At 41.4% G+C, this 13,801-nt stretch overlaps 1 protein-coding gene across 3 annotated transcripts in view; it reads right to left on the bottom strand.

Annotated features, from left to right (window-relative positions):
* The window catches only part of RBMS2 (RNA binding motif single stranded interacting protein 2), a 105,376-nt gene extending 93,116 nt beyond the window's left edge, over window positions 1-12,260 (bottom strand). For 2 of the 3 annotated variants that reach the window (XM_083169231.1, XM_083169235.1), the window contains exon 1: window positions 12,112-12,260. In XM_083169231.1, the coding sequence (XP_083025357.1) occupies window positions 12,112-12,177 (66 nt within the window). In that variant the 5' untranslated portion in view covers window positions 12,178-12,260. The remainder of the gene's footprint in view (window positions 1-12,111) is intronic. The other variant, XM_083169232.1, reaches the window with a different exon arrangement.
* Between the last annotated feature and the right edge of the window lie 1,541 nt (window positions 12,261-13,801).

The raw sequence follows: 13,801 nt of genomic DNA, 5'->3' as shown, positions 1-13,801 counted from the left end.
CAGTGGTTCCCAAACTGTGTGCCGTGGCTCCCTCGGGTGCCTTGGGACACTTGCAGGGGTGCCCCAGGTTGGTGGTCCAGGACCAATTCAATTTATTTATGGTTAATTATTTATGGGCAAAACCAGTGCTGGTGCCTGACAATCATAAAATGTGTACAAACAGAAGCAAATCCTGCCCTTTACGACATAACTGACCCTTAGAATCGCATATAAACCCAATCTAATTAATTGTTTTTGGGCCTAGGGGTGCCGTGAAAAAATTCTGATAGACTAGGGTGCTGTGATTCAAAAAAGTTTGGGAACCCCTGGTGTAGGCATAAGAATACCCAAAGGTGAGTTTGTCTCCTATTGAGTAGATGCATTTATATTCAAATTATTTCAGCCAGCAAAATGGCTGCCCTTTGTGCTGGCAATGTCGTGCTTTCTGTATCCAACTTCTGATATTAGGGTCGCTGAGCTGACCTCAGCTGCAGAGTGAGCTCTGTGACTTTAGAGAGTAAAACATATCATATCTGAAGTCCTTTATTTGGCCTTAAATGGGCAGTAAAACCTGAACATAACTTTGTGTAGGAAACTCATTTTCATGGCCTGACAAAGGTATACATTAACATTCCCTTTAGTCAATGGTGCCATAATACCACACATGTAGTTCTAGCTGCTCATTATTGCCATCGCCATTTAATAATGGAATATGTCACTCACACTGTTAAACCTGTGAATAAGATATCATACTCAGTGGTGCAAGTAGAATTTTTTTCTTGGTGGTACTGATAGCCTCCACCAAAATGGGCGTGGCCATGTGTCTAAATGACAATAGTGGCGTGGCATCAGGAGACAGGGAATGAGAAACATGGAATGACTGGGGGTGGGTTGGCTCTTGCTTGGGGAGAGCCGAGCAGCTTGTGCTTACAATTGTGGAGCCTGCTCTTCATGCAGTCGGTGCTGCTGATGCCAACAGTAGCTGGTAGCTGCATAACGCTGGGTGTGCAGGCTGTGGATGCATTATATTTAGACTTAAAATAAAAATAGAATTGACAGTGGGTCAGGGGGTAAGTGGTACTGCGTACCTGCAACATATTTCTTACAGGTACTCCGTACCACGCCGTACCCCCTTACTTGCAACACTGATCATACTCAACTATCATCTGTCAACAACAAATTTCTGGCTATGAAAATTCACTTAAGACTAACTACTGTATTAAGCTTGCCTGTCAGAATGATCACATTTCATTATAATTGTAAACAAATATTTAAGATGTACCGCGGGATAAAAGCAATAGATTTTAGTGAGATAAGTGTTAATTGCCTAATCTGCATTAACGGGAATGCTCTGATTGTCAGGAACTACGGTCCTGAATCCTGCTCCTCATGAATCAGAAACATAAGTTTGGCCTGAGGTATAGTTGACTATTCTCCCCAAATGCTTGGGGGTGGTGCTGCAATGATTAATTTTGCATTACTACACCTTATACACTTTGCACTCGGATTCATAATGAGCAGGCAAGTATGACCTGGAAGTAATTCCTGTCCTGTTTGCATGATGTGCAGTATCCCTGTTCAATCTGAAATAATGGTGGTAGGGAGTTCTAGCTCATTACTCCTGCAACTGAGCAAGCAAAATCTCCACTTTTTGATCTGGAAAGCCTCTCTCTGGAGCCAATCCTAAGTGTAACACTAGCCATCAATAGCCAATGGTTGGGAGCCTTCAATGGTCTAGAATCAGCTCCTAAAGAAGTACCTTTTCCATATTATGACAGCTTGTAAATTTTTCCACCAATGTTCTACTGATAGTTTCCTTATTTTTCCCCAGCCCCAAGAGGGCTGCCTGGTTGCTACTTAGCTTATCTGTTTGTAATTGAGGGTGGTTCCCGACACAAAGTCCCACCTGCACTATGCAACATGGATGATCATCAGCTCTCAGGGCCTTATTCTGGTTTGTTCGGATGGCTCCTAATGCGTACGGACGGCCGATGGTTGGTGTTTGCGCATGTGCAGAGGCGTATCTGGACATGTGTGAACACCGCGCACGTCTGAATATGGCGTGAATTCTGTACAATCCGAACAGGGGGTGGAGAGGGGCGTGAAGGGCTGTTTGGGCTCATTACCATATGCGTACGCCCGTGTTTCATCGGTGTTCCCATGAAAACGCTTGCCGTACGTATGGTAATGCGGCCGTGACGCAAATGGGGGGGGTGGACATATAACATAGCTGGATACCAGCTGCCCGCCCATATCCCTGCTTTTGCACGGAGAAATGCCCGAGTGGTCTGGAGCACTTGGTGCTGCCTGACCGTTCGAATGATGGGGGAGGTTCCCACACTTGGAGGAGGTGTTCTCATGAAAAATCCACTCGGTCAGTTCGGTCGGCGTCTTACCGCATTCGGATGGTGCGAGCGATCCGTACGGAAGGCGGGGCTAAGAACACTCGGTTTCAGTCCGCAAATACACATCTGTCTGAGCCAACCAGAATAAGGCTCTCAGTGTCTCAAAGAGCAAATCAGGCATTAATCAGTGCAGTGGCAACCCTCGATCCTGCAACTATGAGTTGGAGGCTGGGAACTTTAATTAACCCATGTAAAAACCATCGCTTACCATAAAATAGTTTGCAATCCTTCTACCGTTCAGTGCCAGCCTTTCATGTGCTGTACTGCTCCTATTGTTCCCCTGCAACTACAGTTACCTTCTGTGCTGTTCTGTATGTAACCTGTCCCTGCTGTTTGTGTGTGTCTGCAGCAGACCTCTTTCCCTATGACCTTGCCTGAACTTTGCCTGCCAGACTATATACTTAAACTGGACAATATGGCTTCTATCAATTTGTAATATACTTTACTTCTACTTCTTCCACCAAATTCAACCAGGTCCGACCCCAGATATTTTACCTGGGATTTTGTTGGGTCTCACTCTCCAATGTCCGTTTCCACTGCACAATCAGCAGCTTTTTGGAAATTCCCAGGTCGAAAATCCAGGGTAAGAGCTGTTTCCGCTGCAGCTCCCCCGTGAAAGGGCTGTTAAAAACCCACCTTTTGACCGGGGTAAAAATGCCAGGTCACTTTACCAGTTTTTTTTTTACTTCTAGCCAATTCCACTGACAAAAATCTCAGCTACTGTAGGTGCGCATTAATGTGAAAAAAACCCTGTGATTTTCACGTAATTGGAAAAGGGGTATTAGATTTTTGTTTTCCACATGCATTATTCTACTTTGTGATTTTATATAACGCCATATTTTATTCCTTTACTCATTTTTTTATAAAAAGCTGTTTATTTGCTTGAACCCTGGAATAACATTTATCATTTCATCTGCAAAGTAGTGTACCAAATGTTATTTAGATTAATAGGGGTCCTAACAAATTTATTCTAAAGTGATTGTTCACTGCACACTAGTACAGAGTAGTTCCCCCCTTTCCTATACGTTTCAGTGCACTATAATATAATAATATGTGTATGATGTCACTGGCAATATAGAAGCAGATGGCATCAGTTACAACATTCAGATGGGCAAAAAAAAAAAATATTTAACATTTGCTAAAGACACTTTTGCATGTTTTCATTGAGGTTCACACACATATTGGCAGATTGTAGGATGCTAATTACAATAAAACAGCATATTACACACATCTACATATGCCAAACGCACTGAAACATGTGAAGCTACAGATTTTTTGAATCCAACACATTTGGGAATCAGTTTATCTATACAGATCAATGCATCTGACATAAATACGGGGCAATATTTACACAGAAAGAAAGATGGGTAGCCATGAATCCAACATGCATTAAGCCGCATCCCCTCACGAATCAATCCCGATACTTGGCCCTGCGTTGTTGGAATCTAAAGTATAAATAGACTATGCCGCACAATCTATTTCTACTATCTCGGAACAAGGGCCATGCAGCTCAATGCAACATGGACCCCGCTCCACCACTGCACCATCCTTCCCACCCTGCCAGCCAATGCCGACACCACTCCGGGTCCCGCCGGCCGCCGAATTGGCCCATGTGTACACACAATAAGATTTGTGTCATTCTACACTCTTATCACTCTAATTGAAATAAACAATAATTTTGAGATGATTCAATTAACCTTATGATGCAGAACAATGCATTGTTCTGGAAGAAAATATGGGTTCTTACTAGAACATATATATACTTGCCACTCCAACCACCTCCATCACCCTGATATCTATATATCTCATACCTCCCAACTGTCACAAATTTCATGGGACAGTCCCATTTTTGTTGAGACTGTCCAACTCACAGGCAGCAGTGTCCCACTGTAAAGTGGGAGGGCACTTGAGAGACCCCCTGTTAGACCCTCAGCTTAGCAGACCAATGGTGATTAGGTGCTGTACGCATGCACACAGCATTTATTCAGGGAAGTCAGAGGGACAGGGAATTGGGCATGTCCCCACAGTCATGAAAATAGGGGGGAATGCATGATTGCATCATTTCAGTAAAGCCATATCACTTTCAGCAAGGCCATGACCCCTCTTTGGAAGCCCGGCGACTAGAGACACTTAAGAGAAACCTGCATCCCATTCTCAAAACGTTGGGAGGTATGCATATGGCATGAGCACCAGTATCTGTTAAGGGTCAATGGAAAATATATTTGGCATAGAGGAAGAGGTCAGCATAGGTGTTTATGTAATGGGTGCACACACTGCACCCATATTTTGTTACTCATCTTTCTGGAGACCCGCTTCCGGAAGATTGGGGAAATGGCTGCTGCGCATGCTCAGCAGGAATTTTGTCTCCGGAACACGGTGGGCGCCATGTTTGCAGAGACCTGTGCATATGCAGTAGGTTTTGGCATGATGCCCAAGACCTGCACATGTGAAGTAAGTTCTGGCACGAAGCTACAGTCCACTGTGCCGTGAAGAAGACGGGGCCCATCTGAAGTCTGCACACGGGCACCCTCCTCTGATAAAACACCCCTGGGGGCAGGGTCAATTGTCAGTGGGACTCACTGAGGATTTTACTGGTATCCCAATGAGCCAACCTGATACAATCACTGTGTATATGCCAACACCATTTTATTATAGCATAAAACACTTTGTGACTACCCACCAGGTTCTCTTCCTATTGTGCTTTGGCATTAAAATGACATTTTGCATTCAGACTAACCAAGAGTATTTTGTGTCACATTTTGGGGTTTTGGTATTAGATTACCCCAGTCGCATTCCTTTCTATTACTCTCACAGTAGTTTTATCATTTTGAAATGTCAGCCATGTTACAAACAGTGTATCAGATATAGAGTCTCTACAGATCAACAGTTACATTATATTTTCAACTTTGTACACCTCATGTCATATTAACCCTCTATGACCCATTGCGTGTTTCCAGTTTATCCCAGGGATGACACTGGTAAAGTACACATAATGAAGTACATAACTTAGTGAATAAAGCATTGTTGCTCATACACAAAAACATTGTGATTTGTTCTAATTTGATATGCTGATACTCTAGCATCTAGTTTTACAGTATTTTTGTACATTTAAATGGACATTAGGATTTAAATGTCAACTGTCATCACAGTACAGGCTATTATTATTATTATTATTATTATTATTATTATTTTATTTATAAGGCGCCACAAGTGTTTCGCAGCGCCGTACAAAGGAACAATACAGGGAGACAAAACTTGGCATAACATTGAATAAATAACAAAAATACAGTACAAATAAAGAGCACCACAGTTCAATAGACATTACAGCTTAAATGTAAGGAGTGAGGACTCAATCAACATACAACTAGAGGCTTGAGGCCAATGATGGAGGTGAGTATGCGGACGAAGATGGTCACTAAGTGTTGGAGTAAAGGAGAGCTGTGAGTGAAATGTGAAGAGAAGAGGGCTTTGACAACAGGAGGGAAGAGGGCCCTACTCGGAGGAGCTTACAATCTAGTAGGAAGGGGAGACAGACAGATTACAAGAGGTGCAAGCGAGGGAGGCTACACAATAAATGTTTTTGTAATGTCCATTAAAATGGAAAAGGGGCCATAAAGGGTTTAATTGTACACTGGAAATCTTCCACTTTCTTCTGTTCAACTAAAACAAATTCTCTTCTTAATATACCACTGGAATAATATATTAGCACACACTTATTATTGGAATCAATGAAAGCATTTGTTATAGGCAGAATTATCAAGAATATATAAATCACCAAGGTTTCTTAATCAGGGTTAGCAACAATCTTTTAGCGGGAAAGAAATCTGGGGTTGTATACAATAATGTTCACGTTTTCAATGTGTTCCATACTTTATTCTTGGCAGATTTATGTTTAATTATTTATGATTAAAAACTTCTTTCCTATTCACCTACTATCTATATTTCATGTATTTAATTAATAAATAACATAAAAGTATTTAACAAAAGTGCTTCTGGAGTAAAAAAATAATAATAATTATATTACTGTATATGTGCAGACGACTCCAAAATGTTTACTTATTGTATACTAGCTGACCCGCCCGGCGTTGCCCGGGAAACCCTTGGGGTTTCTTTATTTCCAAAATTGCTGAAAAATGTCATCTTACAATATGCTGTGCCAAAGACCTAAGATTGTAATTTGTTATAGATTCCACCATAATGTTAGAATGTGTTTGCATTGATACTCAATGACGGCAATGAAATCAGGTGTGGTGTTGTTGTTTGAAACACAACGCTCCTGAGTTGATAACTTGTATGTGTTGATGAATTCCACATCCACTCCTGAGATTTAGCACCTACTGTATGACATATCCTCCAACATCTGAGGGTCAGAAATCGGTACAAAATCAGAAAGGGACGTGGGCACACCTCCATTTCTATACTTTCAAATTGTACAGTTTCTAGGGTGTGTAATTACAGGCGCTGAGTGCGAAGGGACCGGGGTGGGCGTTACTTACCCCGCCATAATTAATTAAAAATTCACTGCTCCCTGCCACTGCCACTCCCCTCACCGAACCTGCAGCAGTCTCTGAGGTCTGGGGATCTGCAAAGCACATGCACTGGGCATCTCTACCAAACAGTGGGCAGCCCCTGAGTGTGGGAGCAGGTCCACGGGCCTGGCCACATGATTTCATGACGCGACGCACGCTACCCGCACCACTGTAATGCCCCACTGGGAATGGGTGCAATGGGCCAAATTCTTCCCTACACCCGCCGAGCCAATCCACTGATCCAGCCATCACAATCATCAATGGGTGCATTGATAAGGTTTGAGTGTAAGAAGTTGAAGAATAAGACTGAGAAAAAGAATTGCCATGTTACAAAGTGTACAATTTACTCAATAAATCGTGAAAAAAATGTAAGTGTACATAGAAGTACAATCAAGAAATGAAAGTAGGATTAAAAAATAAGTTCTGATTCAAACTGATAATTGTTTGGATGGGGTGGGTTGTGAAACAAATCTATAGGTGGGGGTATGGATATTGTGGGCATAATTGGTGTTTGTTACACCTACATGGGGCCCTCAATTGATGGGATTTTCAATACAGTGTCACGGTCACATTGTCACCATAGGGGGATTCCCAATTGGGGTCCAGGTGGTCTTTTAGGGACCCTTTACAATCCTGATATTTCTCTTCTCCTTGAGCTTACGGTCTCCCTTAATGATAGTCAATCACTGAGGGAGACCATAGGCTCCAGGAGAAGAGACTAACGGGATTGTAAAGGGGTCCCTAAAAGACCACCTGAACCGCAATTGGAAATCTCCCTACGGTGACACTGTAGTGAAAATTTCTCATCATCTGGGTACCCCCTGTAGGTGTACCAAACACCAATTATGGCCACAATATCCATACCCCCTCCACCTATAGATTTGTTTTGCAACCCACCGCCATCCAAACAATTATCAGTTTGAACTATAATTTATTTTTTAATCCTACTTGCATTTCTTGATTGTACTTCTATGTACACATATTTTTTTCACGATTTATTGAGTAAATTGTACACTATAACATGACAAATCTTCATCTCAGTCTTATTCTTCAACTTCTTACACTCATAACATTCAAACAAATGCATGCAGCGCACATGCCCATCGACCAAACATTATCTATGAACCAAAAGAGTCTGGGAAACCCTTAAGGCAGAGCAGTGCCTGATATCCAACTGACTAACAGGGTGAGTGCAGTGTACCCACTTTGTATTGATCAATGGGTGCATTGGCTAGGCTAGGACAAAGATTTCTCAGTGCAACTGGAGGACTGGAGAGACAGATATGGGGAACAAAGTAGAAATGGTACATTAGGTACAGTTTTTATTTGCCGGTACAGACTGTTAAATAAACGGCAAATTATTTTTTATGTGTTCTGTGTGTTTGTGTGTGTTGTACTGTTTTTGTGTGTGTGTTGTAATGTATGTGGTTTTGTGTGTTATATTGTATGTATCTGTCCAATGCGTAAGTGTGTGAGGTGTGCTATGTATATACAGTATGTGTGTGTTGTGTCTTTGTGTATTTGTGCAATGTTTAAATGTGTGTTTTGTGTGTGTTGTACTGTTTTTTGGGTGTGTGTGGTGAATGTGGGTGTGTGTTGTGCTGTTAGAGGTATGTTATGTGTGTGTATCTGTGCAATGTTTAAGTGTGTGTTCTGTGTATTGTACTGTTTTTGGGTGTGTGTTGTAGTGAATGTTGGTGTGTGTTGTACTGTGAGTTGTGTGTTATGTGTGTGTGTTGTGTTGCGTGTATATCTGCCGAATGTGTAAGTTTGTGAGGTGCGCTACGTATATATATGTGTGTGTAGTGTGCTGTGCATATCCTGGCAATGTTTAAGTGTGTGTGTTCTCAGTGGTGTTGCTTGGTTTGGAGCCCCCCCCCCCCCGCCGTTAATGGGGGGGGGGCGCCTCCCCCCTCCCCGCCGGCCTCCCCACCCCCGCCGTTAATGGGGGGGCACCTCCCACCCCGGCCGCCGGTGCCACCCCCCATCGCCGCAGGCTTACCTGTCTGCGCGTCCCGGCTCCCCTCCTGGCTTCAATTAATAATTCTATGCATACGGACCATGATAAAATGGCCGCCATCATACCGCAAACAGTTTCAGAGAACTGTCTGCTTTATGGGGCGGCCATTTTATCGTGGTCCGTCTCCATAGAGTTGATTGAAGCCAGGAGTTGTGTGTTTGTTGTACTGTTTTTGGGTGTGTGTTGTAGTGTGTATGGATTTGTATTGTACTGCATGCGGTATGTTTCCAGCGATTTCAGCCCCTATCTCCCCCGTGTGTCTACAGCTTAAGTGTGTGAGGTGCTCTACGTATAAATGTGTGTGTGTTGTGTGCGTATGTGGTGTACAGTGTGTGTGTGCGTGTACAATGTGTACGTGTGTGTGTGTGTTATGTGTGGTCTATGTATATCCTCAATTATTTCCTAATTGTTTAAAGCCTTCACCATAATGTTAGAATATGTCTGTCATACTCAATGACAGCAATGAAATCAGGTGTGGAGTTGTTCCTTCGTCCACGGTTTCCCAGATCGTCGATCTTTTCCCCAGATCATCAATGAAGGAAAATTAAAACTTGGTGTTTTTTAAAATTCTAAGTGAAATTTCCCAAAAACGGCTTCGAGGTGCACACCACCGGGTCCAGAGGTATCTTGTTGCCAAATTTGGTGTCTCTGAGTGCCACGGTGTGTCCGCAATGCGACGGACACGCACACACACACACACGCACACAGACTCTTCAACTTATTATATAGAAGATTTATAGTACTTGCATGGGTTTCCTCCGGGTACTCCGGTTTCCTCCCACAATCCCAAAATATACTGGTAGGCTAATTGGCTCCTAACAAAATTAACCCTAGAATGTCTGTGTGTGCGTGTACATGTGGTAGGGTATATAGATTGTAAGCTCCACTGGGACAGGAACTGATGTAAATGTTAAAATATTCTCTGTAAAGCTGCGGAATATGTGTGCGCTATATAAGAAACTGTTAATAATAATAATTTACACTATTAGCTAGAAGTGTATCCTGTCATACTGCTTTAATTGGTATTTTTCAGACTGGCTAACATGTTAAGGCCCCCATACACTAGGGCGACTTGTCCGTATGACAAGTCGCCCCCGACTTCCCCGGCTGCTCCCCGGGGGAGCTTGATTAGATTGGCACTTGATGTGCCATTTTTTACATGTGATAAATCGTCTCGATTTATCACATGTAAAAAACCCGGGGAGCAGGGGGGGGGGGGCCTACACAGCAGGGCTGGAGACGCTGGGAGCAGGGGGGGCTGGGGACGCTGCGGGGGACACAGGCGGCATAGAGCCGGGCAGAGGGAGCCCGGAGCTGTCAGTGCTAGAAAAAAAAGCCTATACAATGAATGGGCAGCCTGTGATTGGCTGAGCGCTCTCTCAGCCAATTGCTGACTGGCTGAGAGAGCGCTCAGCCAATCACAGGCCGCCCATTCATTGTATGGGCTTTTTTTTAAATTCAGTACTGACGGCTCTATGCCGCCTGTGTCCCCCGCAGCGTCCCCAGCCCCCCCTGCTCCCTCCACCGCCGCGCCGCCCCACTAGGTCCCAAGCCGGGTGGTCGGAAGTGCAGCAGGTCCGACCACCCGACGCAGATCCGATGGGCACAGGACCGCGCATCGGATCTGAGGGGACATCAAAACTAGCCGATTTTGGTCCGATTTCGGCCAGATCCGACTGATCTGGCCGAAATCTGACCAAAATCGGCTAGTGTATGGGGGCCTTAAGTGTTCAGGAGGTTTATGTACACAGTTTCTGTAAGTTGAAGAAAGGTTAATTCAGGTTGAAATGGCTAGGGTTGACCATCACACTAAAGGCTAAAAAATACATCTAAAATGCTTATTATAATATCAATATGAGTTCCCCTAGATTGCATTACATGAATTAATATAGAATTTATTTGTTTGTCCTCATCATATTTCCATCCCTATTAACCAGCGAACCGTGATGTTTTAAGTATTTGTTACTGACAGTATTATCATAAACTATATGTATCACCCAATGGACAAAGGAAAACTACAGTAAGTGCAAAATAAGGCTGCTGTCATCATTTACCCTTAAGTTACTGCCCTTTGCCATCCTCTGCATTTAGTCTCCTACATAAATATAAATATATATATATATATATATATATATATATATATATATATATATGTGTGTGTGTGTATCTCTTCATTATTTCATGACATTTCCATAGGAGTTGTAGGATACAAGGGGTTAAACATCTTTTAGATCCACTGGAACAGCCCATAGTGCTTAGCAGTACTATAGCAGGATGCTGCTGTCTGGTCATATATGAAGTCATACTGTGTACTGAACATTGAACATCTCAGGTTCCCTAATACGTTGCTACATTTATGTATACATTTTCCCTTTAATCCTATCTGAATAGATACAGTTTGTGTAAGACTTATACTTGTTTATAGTACTTTGTTTTATTAACCATTAGGAGTCCGCCTGCTTACCAGTCTGTTCTTAGTAACTCGCTTTTCTATATTGTTGTTTTACTTTTTGTTATCTTTTTGTTCTCACAGTCCTTTCCCTGCTGTCCCTTCCTTTGCTTGCATGTCTCTTTTCCTGTTGCCTGTCTCTTACAAACACACACATACAATCTCTATGTGTTTCTTCACTGTCTGTCTGCCTCTGGGTGCGCCCCTCTCCCTCTCTCTCTCTCTCTCTCTCTCTCTCTCTCTCTGTCTCTGTCTCCCCCTGTGAATGCCCTTCCTCTGTGCCTCTCTCTTACTTCCAAATCATCTAGCTACAGTATATAACCACACACTGCTCACATACTACAAACAGCACAATGCACATCACCCCTCTAAACACGGTTGTTTTGTAGCTTTGCAAAGATATTGGCAGATATTTTTTTAATTTTCTATTTTTGCCTTTTTAAACCCCAGGCACCAGACAAATAATACATACACTGTACACTTCCTGATTAGCCACATACAGAGGTATACATACTTTTATGCAGAAGTGTGAGCACTCACTAGCATTAGTGTTATGCACATCTAGAAACCAACTCCCCCCTCCCTCCCCACTTTTTTTTTACAAGGGTAAACTGACTCCCAGACAAATCATTTGTGAACCATTTTAAAGCGCTGGTATGGGCCTGTTAGTAAATGAGTGAGTGCAGAGGTGGTAAGATGGCACATCACAAGTACGCTAAGCTGGGTTACCTTCTTATGGCTCCTGGTGTAGCTGAAAGAGGCGATCCCTGCCCTTGGAGGGACAGACAGCAGCATTTTTCCTTTAAGGTACAGGGAGATGGGTCACAGGAGACTGGCAGTTCTGTCCAGCCCTCTGACGTCACACAGCCTATAGTGCAGGCCTGCAGGGTCCTAGTGCCCTCTGTCAGTAAAGGAAGGGAGTGTGTGGAAAGGGAGGGGAGAATTCTTAGATTAACCTCTTCTTTGCCAAGGAAGTTTAACTATGCAAATTGAGATAAAATACAAAACATTGTTTATTCTACTTTGGAATTCCAGTAGCAAAAAAAAATAATTGAAAGTTTTATTTCTGTGTACATTTATGGGAACACAAAGTAACGTAGAGATATAACACAAAAAAGGGTAATTTTCAACAATGTTTACAAAATAGTTTTTTTTTTGTTTTGGGTCATTATTAACAAGACAAGACAAGATAAGAGTTAAGGAGGGCATAAAAATAAACATGCATTAAGAATCATACTTCTAAATATCTGCAAAAACCATTAAAAAAATATTTAAATTAAAAAAAAATATATCTCATGTACATGGAAGTTATTATTTTTATAAACTACTGACAATTAATTACTGGTGGGTGGTTTATTACTAAACAGTTTTTTTTCCTCCCAAATAATGTGTTAGAATTTAATTAATGTTGATTACATTATACCGTGTTATCATAAATGTTTGTGTTCTGGTTTAACTTGTACTCTTTCAGTGTTTATTCTTGACACCATAGAGACCTTATCAACTTCAGCAACTGAAATATTCCAGCAAGACAAATCAATACGAACATTGAGTACATTGTAAACTTAAGAGTTTTACTAAATATATATGTAATAGAATGTTACTTTATTAATTCTCAAAGCTACTGGGTTCAGTATGCAATAAAAAAATAAATCTATTTTGTATATTTTTTTTATGAAGCATGCATATATATATATATATATATATATATATATACTTGCTGAAAAGCAATATATTTATTTTAATTTAAAACAGTGTTTTTTTATATCTTGTTTTTTTTATTATTAATTGGAGTTTCCGTGAAATTCCTACAGTTTGTTTTCACTTTGAAATGTTTTAAAAGTAAACTTTTTTTGTACTGAATTTTTGTCGAACCTGAATATATAAAATAATGAATGAAAAACATATAGGGTGATTTTTTGTTCTTTTAAAGTACAATTTTATCACAATGGGTTTCCAGAGTTGCATTTAAAATACTTTTTTAAAGAAGGATAGAAATAATCTGACAGGAAATATCGAATATACTGTTACAGGTTCTAGAAAACAATAATTATACCATTTTATTCTGCGTACAAAAATACGCCTCAGTATTTTTTCAATTATCCCAATTTATAAGTGTTCTCATGGTGTACATTTATTTAATGTCACTTAGCTGACTAGGTCATCAGGTCCATATGCAAAATACAACATAGAACAAAAACCTCCACCGTGAAACATAAACATAATGATACATAGCTATGATTTACAGAAAATCTCTAAACCACGTACAGTAATATTGTCTGTAAAAACATTATATAACATCAGTGTAAACAATTATGAAAAAGAGACATTAGATTTACAAGTGTTTCTTCATTCTTGTTCTTGAAACCATCAAAACACTATTTACACTTCTATACGAACTATTAAGATGTTTTCCTGA

Source organism: Crinia signifera, chromosome 2 (genome assembly GCF_055691185.1).
Source record: "Crinia signifera chromosome 2, ASM5569118v1, whole genome shotgun sequence".
NCBI classification, from domain to species: Eukaryota; Metazoa; Chordata; class Amphibia; order Anura; family Myobatrachidae; genus Crinia; species Crinia signifera.
Note: the sequence above shows the minus strand (reverse complement) of the source record. Positions and strands in the feature narration are given on the sequence as shown.